The sequence below is a fragment of the Carassius gibelio genome, chromosome A18, assembly GCF_023724105.1.
Source record: "Carassius gibelio isolate Cgi1373 ecotype wild population from Czech Republic chromosome A18, carGib1.2-hapl.c, whole genome shotgun sequence".
Taxonomy (NCBI): domain Eukaryota; kingdom Metazoa; phylum Chordata; class Actinopteri; order Cypriniformes; family Cyprinidae; genus Carassius; species Carassius gibelio.
This window is the reverse complement of record NC_068388.1, coordinates 1,792,228-1,808,160: the sequence shown is the minus strand read 5'-3', so window position 1 is coordinate 1,808,160 and position 15,933 is coordinate 1,792,228. Positions and strand designations below refer to the sequence as shown.

General features: G+C 38.5%; 3 protein-coding genes across 13 annotated transcripts in view; 1 reads left to right on the top strand and 2 right to left on the bottom strand.

The window, feature by feature from the left end:
* Positions 1-978: 978 nt before the first annotated feature.
* ss18l2 (ss18, like 2) lies at positions 979-2,853 on the bottom strand. Of its 3 annotated transcripts, none has more exons than XM_052531397.1 (4): positions 2,598-2,853; positions 1,492-1,559; positions 1,259-1,404; positions 979-1,108 (listed from the first exon to the last, which is right to left on the bottom strand). In XM_052531397.1, exons 1-3 carry the CDS (start codon positions 2,664-2,666, stop codon positions 1,299-1,301), a joined length of 243 nt encoding a protein of 80 aa, XP_052387357.1. In that variant the 5' UTR covers positions 2,667-2,853; the 3' UTR covers positions 979-1,108; positions 1,259-1,298. The 3 variants fall into 3 exon arrangements, with proteins under 3 accessions (XP_052387357.1, XP_052387356.1, XP_052387355.1); XM_052531396.1 differs by having other exon boundaries at positions 1,483-1,559; positions 2,598-2,848; XM_052531395.1 differs by lacking the exons at positions 979-1,108; positions 2,598-2,853 and adding an exon at positions 1,660-2,303 and having other exon boundaries at positions 1,219-1,404; positions 1,483-1,559.
* Positions 2,854-4,044: 1,191 nt separating this feature from the next.
* Positions 4,045-12,663, bottom strand: lsm14ab (LSM14A mRNA processing body assembly factor b). 8 transcript variants are annotated; one of them, XM_052531368.1, is made up of 11 exons: positions 12,216-12,645; positions 11,820-11,983; positions 11,604-11,736; positions 10,507-10,617; positions 9,424-9,600; positions 9,226-9,315; positions 8,949-9,140; positions 8,660-8,831; positions 7,958-7,987; positions 6,928-7,171; positions 4,045-5,929 (listed from the first exon to the last, which is right to left on the bottom strand). In XM_052531368.1, exons 1-11 carry the CDS (start codon positions 12,334-12,336, stop codon positions 5,909-5,911), a joined length of 1,455 nt encoding a protein of 484 aa, XP_052387328.1. In that variant the 5' UTR covers positions 12,337-12,645; the 3' UTR covers positions 4,045-5,908. The 8 variants fall into 8 exon arrangements, with proteins under 8 accessions (XP_052387328.1, XP_052387329.1, XP_052387327.1 ...); XM_052531369.1 differs by having other exon boundaries at positions 4,045-5,932; positions 9,226-9,309; positions 12,216-12,632; XM_052531367.1 differs by having other exon boundaries at positions 4,045-5,932; positions 12,216-12,602.
* Positions 12,664-13,348: 685 nt separating this feature from the next.
* The window catches only part of LOC127934168 (transcription initiation factor TFIID subunit 4), a 69,636-nt gene continuing 67,051 nt past the window's right edge, over positions 13,349-15,933 (top strand). The window contains exon 1 of one of the 2 annotated variants that reach the window (XM_052531365.1): positions 13,349-14,423. In XM_052531365.1, the coding sequence (XP_052387325.1) occupies positions 13,448-14,423 (976 nt within the window). In that variant the 5' untranslated portion in view covers positions 13,349-13,447. The remainder of the gene's footprint in view (positions 14,424-15,933) is intronic. The other variant, XM_052531366.1, reaches the window with a different exon arrangement.

Below are 15,933 nucleotides of genomic sequence, written 5' to 3'. Positions count from 1 at the left end.
TCATAGCCCAAGTTGCTTGAAGTCCAGTGTTAAGTTTCCACAGTCTGTGATGATTTGGGGTGCAATGTCATCTGTTAGTGTTGATCGTGTTTTTTGGAAACCAAAGTCACTGCAGCCGTTTACCAAGAAATCTTGGAGCACTTAATGCTTCCTTCTGTTGACCAGCTTTTTTTTTCAGCAGGATTTGGCACCTGCCCACATTGCTAATAGCACCAAAAGTTGGTTAAATGACCATGGTGTTGGTGTGCTTGACTGGCCAGTAAACTCACCTGACCTGAACCCCAGAGACAATCTATGGGCTACAGTCAACAGGAAAATGAGAAACAAAAGATCAAACAATACAGATGAGCTGAAGGCCACTGTCAAAGAAACCTGGGCTTCCAGACCACCTCAGCAGAGCCACAAACTGAGCACCTCCATGCCACGCCAAATTGAGGCAGTAATTCAAGCAAAAGGAGCCCCTACCAAGTATTGAGTACATGTACAGTAAATGAACATACTTTCCAGAAGGCCAACAATTCACTAAATGCTTTATTTTTTTTATTGGTTTTATTTAGTATTCTAATTTGTTGAGATCATGAATTGGTGGTTGTTTGTTAAATGTGAGCCAAAATCATCAAAATTAAAATAACCTAAGACTTGAACTACTTCAGTCTGTGAGCATTTAATTTATTTAATACACAAATTTCACATTTTGGGTTGAATTACTGAAATAAACTTTTTCACGACATTCCGATTTGAGAAGCACCTGTATATGTCTGGTAAAATATATATATATATATATATATATATATATATCCTGAATTCACGGTAAGTCGCTTTTGATAAAAGCGTCTGCTTAATGCATAAATATGTAGAGACAGATGGAATTGGATTAGAATTTACTGCAGAATGGATTTTAAACATGGTAAAATGTTAAAAGGAGCTGAAAATATGCTTTATGAATGACTGAAAGCATCATCAAATTCAGACTAAATGTTAAAGTACAAGTGTTTATTGTAATGCATGTATTATACAAAGCATTGAAGTAAAAACATGAAATTATTTGCAGAAAAACAATGTTCCCCAACGGACATCCGGAGTGTCTTTTCTCTCAGCCAATGAGATTCTATGGTTAAACAAAACACAATTTTAATTGCAATAACTACAGTTGTAATCAAAGGGAATTTTTTTTTCCCAATTATGTTTGGTGCAACACTTGACACAGAAATGACTTCATTCTATATTAACTCATATGAATGTACACCTGTACACTCACATTTATTGTAACATATGTGATACTCCTTCTAGCAGCAAATCTAACTGGCGGTGTCGTCTGAGGTCTGAGTCTCCGGCAGGATCTCTGTGCTGGCGTCAGCTATGGTTCCCAAATACACAATGTTGCGGTGCAGAATCTGCTGGTATCTGTGGAGACGATTGAGCACAAGCTTTTATTAATGCACTAAAGCATCTGAAGAGAACAGATGGATGAAACTCACGCACTGCACACACTCTGTAGCGCGGCCTTTCTGCAGATACTCGGTGATGCATCGCACCAGCTGATCGTTCTCATCCAGCAGCTGGAAAACACAACACCAGTTAGTTAGTATGCTAGTCACTTTTACTTCAAATGTTCATTCTAATTTTGTAGGTCAAGATTGTATTTTTATTTTTTTGCACCAGAGATATACTTGAGTTCTTCATGATTATTTCAAAGCCTCTTCCACTGGCTGTTTCTACAACTGTGGCTTTAACATTTTTATATCTCATAAGTGACTTAAGGCTAATTGTCTTCAATTTGCTGAATAAGTATGGATATGTTAATGAGTGTGTGGTATGTCACAATTATGACATTATTAACACTCACTTAAAAGATATACATTATGGAATAACTAAAAGTTATTATCAAACGTAATTTATTTTAGTTTAAAATTTACTTTAACAAAATTCTCAACACTAATTAGATTTTAAGTCTTTATTGTTGGAATTGGCCACACTGTGAAACCTCTTAAACTCTATAAATCAAGACTAAGTTTATTATTTTATCTTCCATTCCCTTGTTTAGATTTTATATTTTCCTTTTATGTTTAACACATTTTCTTTTGCAATAAATTAACTTGTATATTTGCACGTTTTTTATAGAACAACTTATTGAAAAGAATAAAGATTATATACTTAATGTTGAGTTTGTGATTTGACTCTTTAAACAATGATTACATTCTAAGTATACACAATTTTTTTTAAATCGATCATTTCAATCGTTCGCGTATTTAAAAACAGGCGCGACTCTGGAACTTTCGCGTTCACACTGCAGCATACAGAAGTGGCGCGAATTAATTTTTCAAATCTCAACGGACAGCGGTTTAATCTCTATATCTGCGAATCGAAGGGAGCGGTTCTAGTTGAAGACGTGGAAAACCTTCAGAAGACGTCTCTGTAAGTTACTGAAAACACGCCACACACCGCGCTGAGTGACGGAACTAGTCGTCCGTTGCGCTTCCGTCAGTCCCGGAAACGTGAAGCTGAGAGATTGGTTATAGAATGCTGATATTTTTCTCGTAAATAACCGAACTGTGCGCGCGCCCGTGACCGTATTAAGGAGTGAAACGTCCACTCACTCTTTGAATTGTCTCCTGGTTAATTTGCTCTTTTCCGCGCTGCCGTTTGGGAACAAAAACAACAGACATTTTACAGACTCCGAGTTCTCAGCACCGACGCTCCTATCTTGTGTAGCGTTAGATGAGAGAAACGGCTTCAGAGATCCCGAACCAAGAAGAACAAATCGATGAATTCCAGCATTTTATTGGGTGGTAAACAAACCGTCTCCGTCGAGTCAGATCGACGCGTTTCTTCTGCTGGACGAAGGCTTTACTGACGCGCTTCATTACTGACGCCTGCAGGCCACTTCAGCACTGACGCCTTTTCCAGTCAATATGGCGATATGAAATCCAAAACATAATACGAGTTATGTATTACACAGAACTGTGTTTCTCAATCAGTAACCACAGCTTAGAACCTATCAGAAATATTACAGATGTTTAAAAGAACAGAATTAAAATGTTAAGATCTAGACATGTATATTTCTTAACCTAACCCCTCAGTATCTGCTTTTGAAACAGGACATTTAATTTATATATTTAAATTGCTATTATAAAATAATTTAAGAGAACTATAATTATACAATTTTATGTTGATTTACATTATTTTATGTAATTTAAATATAAAAAAATTCTAATTCATTTATATTGAAATAATCTAACAAAATTAATTAAATTTGTGGCTGAAAATGCAAACAAGAAATTATTAAAATAATTATAATTTATATAATTAAATTATATTTATTCATTTTTTAATGTATAAATATAAATTACATATATATTTTAATCTGGCCACTCTGCAACTGCTTTGAAATTTCTAGAATGAGGAAATTAATTGTTGTTAATTAATTTATTATAGTGACATTCATAGGTTTTCTTTAATAATAATAATAAAACTGTTGTGATATTTTTGCTTATCACTGTCATGTTTTGAGTATAGAACGAATATTAACATTTTAGTTTTCTCGTTGCATGACTTTTCTCATTTTTTTACAGAATCAAGAATGTATTTTCTTAATATTCCCAATAGTATTAAAAAAAATCCTATAAATTACATTTAAAACACTTGACTCTTTATACTGGATTGGATAACATGAACAACACATCTATAGCGTTATTAATGTTATTTTCAAAGTCAAAAGTTGTGTTAAATCGAATGCACCGTGAACTTTTTTATACTATGACAAAGTTATAAGACAACCAATAAATTAATTATTTTTAATTCTCAAAGTAAAAAGTTGAAGCTTTTATGTGAAAGATAAAATGTTTGTCTATTTTCATTATCCTGTAACACTCAAAACGAATATATGTTATTAATTAGATTAACTGTGGTAAGAAATGAGACCTTATTGTAAAGTGTTACCCTTTAATTTTTTACTTGGATTGTTGGCACATGCTACTAATTAATTCTTTCTGTTTGCATACATGTTTATTGATGATAAACAAGCACACACACACACACAGAAGATATTGAACAACTATTTATTTCTCTTGTTGAATAAAAACCTGTTTGAAGCCCTCTAAGAGCACACCATGTACAACTGCTCCAATTCAGAAAAACTAAACAAAAACTTGCCAATCAAATTCCTCCAGAGTTCTGAAAAAAAAAAAAAAAAAAAAATCACATCAACCCTGTAATACACGACACATTCTGCACATCTGTCCAGTTTAACATCTCACACAAGGTCCGCTTCGACTTCATCGTGGCATCAGGCGTGATCTCACTCCAGTCCAAATTAAGCCACTCGTTTAGAGGTTTCCCATCATGCCCTGTTCTGAGTGATCGGTCAGACTGCGTTTCACTAGCTGCCTGCGTGTTGCAATTAGTAGTGCTTTTAAAGGGGGTGGCTTAGTTTATGCCAAATCTAAGAAACAGTGATAAAAATAAACCCGCTGAGAAAGAGCAATTCTCCTCCAAATGTCATCCGTAATTCAGTCTTTGGATCTCTGAAACACAAATTAAAAATATGAAGCACACAGAAAAGTAATGAACTCCCATCCAACAGTGCAGGAACTAGTGCTTCCGTGTCATTCAAAGGGGAGAGACGGGATCGAACTTCACATACAACAACATACAAGTGGATCAAACAGGAAACAGAACTATTCACAATAGAGGGGTTCATTGAAGCATTATGGACACTTAATTCGGGTGAAACTCGCCTCCCGTTTACACTGAGCCTCAAATGTGACGTCGAATGTTTTTACAGAGCTACACGATGCATCCGTCCTCTCGAATCTATACTGAAATACTGCACATTGTGAGAAACCTTCTTGCACAATTCAACCAAATCACTTTCTGGTATATGAGCTTAATGACATCAAATATAGACCGCCGCACATCACGTGTGACTCTACACAGGCGTCGTTTGTCTTTAAAGTGCACATGAACACAATTTCGACATCCAATCTGGTTTTTAAAGGGTTTCGGGATCTTTCTTGGCATGGTCATCCTTCAGAGTTTGTGTTGAGTTTATATCAAAAAGCCCTCTTAGTTAAATTTACATAATTGACATCAAAAGGCAAGAATAAGTGGCACTCAGATATCAAAATACATTTTAAAGAGAAGAACAGCAAGGTGAAACAAACTTTCTGTTTTGAGTGGCAGAGAGAGGAGGACTTCAGGACAAAAACAAAAGTTAAATTCATCAATACATTCAATCGTAAACCAGGCTTGACCAGACTATTCAACCAACAAAAAAAAAAGCGCTGTTGGGGGCTGAAATAAACTAATTAATTAAAACTAAAAATGTACTAGTACTACAAACCATGTCAAACTACTAAATGAAGCAAAAGCACCAATGTTTTATGAGAATGAAACCCTGCAGCCTCTAGACTGGGTTTTGGTGCTTCAAAAGACATTAGAGAACAGATCCAAAAAAAACCCGCATGGCATAATAAAGCTATGACTGAGGAGCGCTCACAGTATCAGCTGGGTTCTGTACACATCACTGAATATTATCACATACCTTCCTCTCTATATTACGAAAAGAACTAAAAGTTGATGCGAAAATACTAGATAATAATAATAATCATCATCATCTTTCCACGGAAGTTTGACGGCATCTTGTGCACACATTCTCCTTTCTGAATGTATCGAATGCGGATCGAACGTTTCCAAAAACCAGCAAATGTTTTTATTTCTTTTTCTAGAAAAGGAAGAAAGGAGGAAATGAACTCAAAGCTTTGTGTCCAGCTGAAGGCAGGCGAGGCCTGCGCTGGTGTTAAACAGAGAGAGGCAGTTCCCGTTAGTCAGGAGTCGAAACCAAAGCGTTAATCTAGACGTGATGATCGGAGATTCTTGGCTGCTGGGAGGATCTGGTCTTCAGGTCGGACTACGCTGCCACTTTATTCTCCTTCTGAAACAAATGTCAAACACACAGACACGGACAAGAAGAGACGAACGTTAGAAAGGCATTTAAATTTAGAGATTTAAATAATTCTACTCTTATTTCATTAGAGTAGAACGTGTTTAATTTGGGGGTAAAAAAACTCCAATATTCCAATATCAGACAAATAAGATGAAATGCCAAACCTCTAATTGGCTGAAAATGATACAGTCACAACAACCAGTGTTATTTTAGTGTTTTCTATATACTATTATAATATTTAATAAGGTTTTATCTTTATTAAAAGTTTTTGCAATTTTATGAGCCTTTATATACATATGTAAACATTACATTTTTCATGTTTAAATACCGGTAGCTTTAATTTAATTTTAGTTATTTTTCAAACATGAGAAATGTTGCCTTGGCAAAATAAAACAGTGTATGCTTTCTTGACTAATTGTATTTGCATGACCAAAAATGGGTAACACCTAATTTAACGATCCGTTCTCGTTAGTTGCTTATTAGCATGCATATTATTAGCATAACCAAATTTTAGATCTCTACTCAACACCTTAACTGAACACCTATCTCACTAACTAATAACTTAATAAGCAGGGATAACTCTTAGCTAATAGTGAATATGTGTTCCCTATTCTAAAGTGTTGCCCAGAAAAGATTTTGAAATAGTTTTACACAACACATTACAGATCCCTAATATTTGAGATGGACCTTTTACACAGATTGTGACAATGCTTTTCCATCAGGAAACTTAAAAAAAAGTTATTTATAAATAATCTTCAATTATATAACACTAAACTTGGTATTATATTGTCTTTAAATGACTGAAAGCTAGTTAATGCTGCTGCATGAGAGTTTCTAACAGCTCTCTTCTGACTAAATTTTCTCAACCTCTTTTGAGAAGTCATAAAAAAAGCTATTGTGGATTTTTGCTATTGGAGCAAATGGGAATGCATGAGAAACATGGGACAAGGGTCCATTACTGTGGGAAGTGAGGAAGTGCTAACCCTGTACTCAAAGTCAGAGAACTCTCGTCCTCCTCTGCCGCCTCTAAACCCGCCTCTGAATCCTCCGCCGCGGGAGGGCATGAACGAACCCCTGCTAGCCGCTCGCCCGCGGCCCCCGCGGAAGCCCATGCCGCCGCCGCCGCCTCTCCCACGGAAACCACCACGTCCACGATTGTATCGCAGCGGAATCCCGAACGTCTCGGCGTTCATCCTCCTCTCCTCAGCCCAGGTCTGCCTCCGCTCCCTGAGAACCAAAAATACATCAGAAAGCAATTCAACAGTGTGTCATTCACTTCTGCTGTTGTGTAAGATGCAATCCCTGAAATCCACCTTTGGCAGGATGCCTGTCTAATCTGCAACATGTTTACGTGACATTCATCTCGGAGTGAGCTAGATTTAGATCCTGATATAAAAAAACAGCTGCTTTATAAGATGCCATGGATACATTTGTAATGAAAGGTTTCATTCTGTGACTGTGATAAAACTAGACCTAATCGTCTAAATGCAACCTGAAAACACTAAGCTGACTTAGCTAACACTAATTTCTGTTGCTTCAGTTATATTATTTAATCAACACTTTGACCAATTAACTTTAATATTTGTAATTGTTTGTAATAACTAAAAGCAAGGGCTTTTAAATAATATAATAAATAAAAAGAAAACAGAATAGAAAAAGAATAGAGCAAGCTAGTGTTAAAGGTATTTTCTTTTATAGTTGTATAATAAATGAAAAGAAAATAGAATACAAAAAGATTAGAATAGTGAGTGCTAAAATATGTATATTTTATATTATTATATAATATATATTATTTGATCAGGTTTTTCAACACTTTCTGACCAATTAACTTAAATATTTAAAACTGTTTGTAATAACTTTTTTTTTTAAGAGATCCCACTCACAAAGAATCATTTCCATCTCAAATAATAATCCGGTGCAACACCATCTGAATTTCTCTGACTGCCCTGAATTCACAAGCGTAGCTTCATAAACACATTCAAAACATTTATACATGTATGTAAAAGACTGCACCTTCCAAAAGCACCTCCAGATTTCTCCTTTCTAGAAAAGACAGAAGAGCATACGATGATTAATTCACAGTTACAATAACAACAAATTACTATCACTCAAAAGCATTTACACCCTGTTTGAACCAGCTCAGACAAGATATGATGCTAACTTTTTTTATTTACAGAAAACTGGACTAATATGCTATTTCTGTTTTCAGTTGAAGTGTGAATAAAACTGTACATTATTACTTCTGATAAAAAAAACAAAGTCATAGCTTTAAAATGGTCAATTGTCACTAAAATTTGTTTTGGTACTCTTTTCATTTGTCTATAGACATCAATAATATGACCATTCAGTGACCATAGCTCGTTAGTCAACGAGACAAAAACAAACAAAAAATCTCTAGAGAGCAGACTTTTGCTATTATATGTACTAGTTATATTGATTAAGTGTTTACAGACATTACAAACACTACAAACATGTATTTTAGTTCCTCCCAATCAACAACAAACACTAGAAATTTAACAAAGAAAACTACAAGTAAAAAACTAATTTTAGTACAAAAACTGCTTTGTATGCAATTTACTAAATTACTTTTTTACTTTGCTATATATAATTTGGGTTATCAAATGAGAAGTTTCTTCTCCTTAAAAAAAAAACACATTTTATTTCCAAACAAATCGGTATCGAATCAAGAATCAAGGTTACTAAAAATGTTCTCACCTGGAGTCATCACACGAGATGTTGTCGAAGAAGGACTTGGATTTGTCGTAGTAACAGTTGGGTCCCAGTGGATCCTCCTCATCAGCGTTGCTCTCACTGTTCTGGGTCTCCACGCCTGAATCGGTCTTCTCCTCCCCATTCAGAGTCTTCTCCGGTTTCTCACTCTTCTCATCTGCAGCACAGAGGGACATTAAAATACTGACATTAAAAATGCAACCTAACAATGCACTCAACACTGCACTCTTGGTTTGTGTTGATGTAACATATTAACAGTATTCCCACATCGCACCTTTAATTTTGAGTTTGTTTTGGAACTCGCGGTCGATCTCTTCCTTATTGAACTGTGCATTGGCACTCTCAAAGTCAAAGTCTTTCTCAAATTTCATTGGTCCATCTCTACGCCCGTTAAACCTGCCCCGCCCATGTTGACCGCCACCTCCGCCACCACTGCCCCGCCCCTTTCTCACTGGAGGAGCGCCACCTAGAGAGAGAAACAACCGTGATCACAAATGACGCTTATGATCATGTTTATGCAAACACAGAACAGGAGTTTTAAAGCGGCTCACCACCAGAATGCCGTTTGTTTGGGTCTTTGTTATCAGGCCTGTTTGAGTCTGATTCTGGCCGAGGAACCCTCTGAACATCAGACGCTGTAGCTGAACAACAGATATCACAATTAATAGCTGCAGGTGAAAAACTCTTCTTCAGCTATACATGCACATTAAACTCTTATGCTTATCGTTTTCCAATGCCCTGATTCTCACCTTTTTGTTCCTGGTTTTCAGCAGATTTCTGGGTGTTGAAAGCGGGTCGGCTCACTCCAGAGCTCCTCTGATTCACTGTACTGGATGCAGCCGCAGACGGGGCGACTGGGGCCGTCTGGACCGCATGCTCCAGGGTCGGGGTCTTCCTTAAAGGCTCCAGAGATGGGCTCGAACGACCTGAACGAGAGGACACAATTCAGACTCAAAAAACAACAACACGACAATGTGGACAAGAGTTAGAAGATGGAAAATGTCAGTGCAGCTCTGTATCTGAACTTAAGAAATGGTTCATTCACTAATGACAATTTGCTGAAAATGTGAGTTTGTTTCCTCATGGGAACAGATTTGATCAAATTTAACATCACTCGCTCACCAGTGGATCCTCTGCAAGAAGTAAGAAACAAATCCATCGAGTCCAGAAAGACACTGATAGATGTAAACATGTTTAAATGATAGACACTGGGGACTGTGAGGTCACAATTATTAATATAAACTTGTATTTATATGTACAATATGCAAATTAATTGCAACGAAAAGGGAAAAAAGTTGAGATAAGATTAAGAAGGAAAAAGTGTCTTTAACTTCAGCTTTTCACTTCTCCAGATGTGAAATGATGGACTGGAGTGGTGTGAATTACTTGTGATGTTTTTATCAGCTGTTTGTACTCTCATTCTGACGGCACCCATTCACTGCAGAGCATCATTTGGTGAGCACGATACTACATTTCTCCAAATCCGATGAAGAAACAAACTCATCTACATCTTGGAGTACTTTTTCAGCACATGTTCATTTTTCAGTGAACTATTCCTTTAAGACAACACGAAAGGAGCATAATTTACAATGCATTTATATGAAAAAACATATCTTTCAAATAAATGCGCACTGATGAATCATGCACAAAAAGACCAGCATCTATTATTATTTTGATTTCATGTTGTCTTCACAGAACGCAGTTTACAAACAGACCAGAGAAGAATGACACTTGAGTCATGAAACTGTGTCGCAGCAAAGACACATGCCGTCTACCAAAAGTCGAACACACTAAAGCCATTCGTAACACGTTAGCGTGGGTTCTCCGGTTACCTTCGGGTTTGGTAGCACTCAGCGAGCGAGAGCGTGAGGGAAGAGCAGAGCTTTGGGACAGAGGGGCGTTAGTGCTCGCCTCGCTACCGAACGCAGGACCTGAGCTGCTTCCTGTGAGGGGAGGAAGTGCACAACTTTAAGTGTGAGCTTTAACACATCACACACTCGGAGAGAAACGCCTCATATGAAGCTCACATAAGAGCCACTTGTTTAACCAATGCTCACTCAGACAGTTTGCCTTTGTCAATATTTCTTTAAAGTTTAAGAAAAGTCCTCTCCAGGTAAGTGTTACTGTACTGACAAAATCTAGACTGATAATGAAGTTGAACACATCGGTTTTGAAACGGTAAAAAATCGACTTTGTTTTCTCTGGTTATTGGCACATATTATGTGTGTGCAATATAAAACGTTTCAAAACAAACTTTATGCAAATAGGCACTTATATTGTATATTTTATTGAACATATTGTCAATCTATCCTATCATATATCTAAAGGCCAGGCATTATCTTAACTTGCACTGTTTCTTATGCCATGTCATAAGGAAGTTTACAATTTAATGACAAGGCAAGACACCACAGGTGAAACCAATAGATACTAGACCATACTAATATCCATCCTTTTCTTGCCATAAAAAATGGGACTGGCTTCCAGCTTGTTATTAAAAATGTATGTCTTACCGTATTATTTTAATGTATTATCTCAATTACAAACACTATGGTTTGTGGTGCAAACAGTTTTAAGGTTTACTATGAGTTGTTATTCTTCACATTCCCAGCTTGTGCGTTGTGAAAGGTGGATAGAAAGGAATAAAACTGTGACGGCTGCTGTATGTAAGAGCAGAAAAACTGGTTTCGAGAGAATAGCCTTCAAAGATATGAACTCTGATTGAAATCTGGCAGACGAAAATAAAAGGAAACATTTACTTGTTTTTTTTCCTCCTCAATTAGTCTAAAAAAAACTGTGGAACTGAAATTGACATGTGCTTGGTTTTGCCGGTAGAGTCTTGCCTTAAAACATTTCAATGTGTTATTTGGCATAGATTCAAACAATCTGTCTTTCTTCTGAACACCGTCTACAAGAGTTAGTGTGAACTCACCAGCGGTGACCACAGCTCCTAACGGCTGCGGGACCATCGGACTGGAGCTAAACTGGCTGTACGGGGCCCGACTGAACGGGGCGTACGACTGGAAGGAAGGAGCCGCGGGGCCAGCGCTGGATGCCAGAGAAGACTACACACAAACACAAGAACAAAACAGGTCAATAATCACTCTGTCTTCTGTTCTGCAGATACACCTGAACGCGTGACGCTCACCTGCACGATGGCGGGATCCTGAGGAAGGTTGCAGGTGGGTTTGGGCGGCTCGCACACCGTCAGGTCTTTGATGTCACTTCCTCTGAATATGATGTACTCAAAGACATCCTCTCGAGGAGGGATCGGTCTGTCCGTGGGACGGTCCTCAGTGCCAAAGGACTTCACTAGAAAACAAAACCAAGAGGGGAAAACCTTAACACCCACACAACTTGCAAAATTAGATATTCTGCTCACCAGTGCTCCAAGTATATTTACTGTGTATCTGATTACATTAGGCCAGCTCTAACAGTTAATAAGCCCATATCTGATTTGTGTGTAAATCTCTTATGTAGGTGTATATATATATATATATATCTAGTGTAATTGTGAGTATATGCGTGTGTTTATTCTTCGTACCTTTAGCCAGAGCCACAGTGCTGTTCTCAGTGTCGATCGTGTATAAGACTCCTTCATATCGGATCTCGGCCTTTGAGATCAGACTGATCTTGCTGCCGATGTAAGGCGTCCCTCCGCTCATCTTTCGGCTCGAAGTCACTCGTGCACGGCTTCTCGACTCCTTTGATCTTCTGCGCGTGCGGTTTTATCGGACTTAAAGCTGCTTTTCGCTAATTCGATATCGTTTTGTTTCAGCTTGAGGTTTAACACGACATGGCCGAATTCATTTTCCTCCGAAACTGAACCGAGATGCATGCTGGGAAACGCGTCCCCGACGCTCCCTCACGGAGGTATCGCGAGATTTCAGTACGTTTTGGGAATTATGTAAAATGCGTATTTCGATTGGGAAGTAAATAATTAGAAGTTTTTACGTAAATGGCTATAAAAGGAGTATTCTATATCCCCATGCACACGTGCATCTGCACATTATATTATAATATAAAAGTGAAAACAATAATCCCGCCCAATCGACAGCTCCTGCAATAGTTAAAGCCTGTGAAACGCAATGTTTGTTCAGAATAAACTATATGATCTCAGTTATAGCCAACGAGGAGAGCTGAGGAATTTGTTGATGCAATTACGTATGCTAACCAACAACATAACTGAAGGACACTGTACACTGAAACATCAGAGCAATAACTACATAACACGGTTTAAAGTCTATCCAAGTATTGAATTTACAAGATTTGATATCAGAAGCTCGATATCATAAACCTATCCACCATAATTGAGTTTCTTATATGTGCTAATCTTTGAAATGTCTGCATCGTTTATCTTTAAATTCTGTTTCTCTTGCTACATTTTTTTTAATGTTACTTGTTTCAGAACGTTCAGAGAACATTCAAAAGTAACATTCCCACAACTTTTGCCAAATTCTAAAATGGAACGTTCCCTTTACATTCACAAAACTAATAAAACGTTTCTAAAACATTGCACTATCTATCTATCTATCTATCTATCTATCTATCTATCTATCTATCTATCTATCTATCTATCTATCTATCTATCTATCTATCTATCTATCTATCTATCTATCTATCAACTCGTGTAGTATCTTGAGTTGTAACGGGCGACAACTGTTTGGTTTTGGCCCTCTGACGTCACATCCATTCCCACAATGCCATAGTAACACGACTGCGCACTCGCGCTCGTGGACGCGCACCAGCAGACAGCCCATCACACACAGAGCGAACATGGCGGGCGCCTCCGACCCTCTGGAAGACATGCTCTTCTCCGAGGTGGACGAGAAAGCCGTGAGTGATCTGGTGGGCTCGCTGGAGTCTCAGCTGGGGGGCCAGAGCGAGCCGCCCGCCGCGCAGCCCGAGAACGCGCGCCCGGGCAGCGCGAAGCAGCAGCAGGCAGGAGGAACAGCGCAGCTGCCTGCTCCTGTAGACTCTCCATCAGAACCACAACAACAAGCACAGCAGCAGCAGAACGCACGGAAAGCTGCGCGCAACCCGGATTCCGACCCGAAAGACGCCAGCACGGATAAGCATTCCAAAGCCTTGGAGAAGGAGAGCCCTCTGAAGTCGCACGGCAGCATCATCATCATCACTACAGCAGCAGCAGCAGCAGCAGCATCCGATGCTCCTGCACCCGGCAACAAAGGTGAGAGCCCGAGGGACACCCGCAAGAAGCACCCGGGGAATACGCGCGCGCTGCGCTCCGCAGCATCCCACAGTCTCAACGGCAACGGAGGCGACGCAGCATCAGCATCACCCAGCACCTCCAGCCCGGGCAGCGCGACTTTTACCGTGTCCAGTAACCCGCAGGCGATCACGCTGGACCGCGGGACGCCCACCATCGCGCTGCACCGACTCCCGCGTCACATTATCGCCAGCATCGCGCAGAATGGAAACGGCACGTCCGTGTCAGCGCTGGTCCAGCAGGGCGCGCGGATCGGAGCGGCGGGCGCGCAGGTCAACCACAGCAAACCACCCACGGACGCGAACAACGCGAAACCCGCGGCGACCTCTGCGCCTCCCACCGCGGCCACAGCAGCTCCCGTCAAACCCGCTGTCAGTGTCAGTGCGGCTCCGGTCATCAGACCTGCGCAGACGCAGACGCAGACGCCAGCGCAGCAGAGGGTCGTAACGCCGCAGCTGATTGTCAGACCACCGCAGCAACAAACTACAATACAGCTGCCGCCCGGATTCACCATCCCTCCAGGTACTCACGACTCTTTCCCACATGCTAGAATAACAGTAAAGTGATGCAAACTCTGAAAGAACACAGCTGGAAGTCTGGGTGTGATGTAGTGAGCTAAACACGTGACCCACATGAAAACTCTTCTTGTGTGTTATTCTGCACATCAGTCAGCTGTTAACACATCAGTAACACTGTTATGCTTTTTAACATGTGATGTTCTTCCTTCACTATCCGCTTTAATTGATCTTTTAAAAAAAAAAAAAAAAAATTAAATTCCTATGCAGACACAATTTATATTTGTGTCTGCATATGATATTTTATTATATAATATTTTAAGACTTTCAAGCATTTAAACAGAACCATTTGACGTAATTTTCCCCCCTGACATCACAAGACAAGCATAATTTTTTTTTAAATGTGTCTGAACATAAAGACTTAAACATTTTGGTTCCGTTATGGACCAAAAAGTGTTGTTCCAATTTAAGGTGAACTTTTGAAAGATTTAAAAACCATCAAAGTGTTTTTAGTTTTTTTTTCTCAGAAATGACTAAATTTGAAACTTTGTTTCTCAATTGTTTTGCTTGAAACTTGAGAAGTTTGTTTCAGACACATATGCTTGTTTGATATTTTATGTAACATTTTGCATATAATATAGTGACACTTAAAGATTTCCAGATACTTTATTCCTCTATGAATTATGTACACATTTCCAGTATTTGTGAACAAACCTCACACCAGATGATATTGATGTAAATTGCATTTGTGAGTTGATCAGATCTGTTCTGGAGCGGCAGCACTGATGTTCTCATACTTCAGAAAACCCCAGAAACACTGATCTGAAGAGCCTTTAATGCAACATCAGTAACATTTGTTTCATCGACACTGAGGTGGTTTTTGCTAAAGGTGACCGTAAAGAGATCTGAACCTAAAACACATCTGGAGTTTAAATGATAACTGTAGATGAACTTTACATTGGTCATTTGGATGCTGTCTGATGAGTTTGATGGTGATGACGCACAAAACTGAGTCAGTTTGGAGTCAGGAGCAGAACTGATCAAAAAGTGACTTGATATCTTACAAGTGACTTTTTTTACACTGTTCACAGATGAATGTTTCAAGTCTAGCAAGAGAAATCATTTTTTTAATGATCAAGAATGATTCATGATGAATCAGTAGTTAATTTGTCCTTTCTTTCAGTACTAATATAAAGCCTTGACAGTGACAGATTCACCTGTTGCTGGTAACCCAGTCAAATCTGAACTTTAGCTAAATCACTGATCATTATTATAAGATCAGGAAAAAAGCTGTCTGAGTTTAACTGTGTGATCTTCGGTTTAATGGGTCAGTGGTTTTGTTTTATAAGACTTTTTTATAGGATATTTTTTTAAAATACATTTTTCTTCACATAAAATAACTTAAAAATATTCTTAAAATAATTCTAACAGGAAACACATGAAATAAAAATAACAATTATAATCTTTTTTTAAATAATAAGAATATCTCATGAATCCATGAATTTCTAGCAATATTA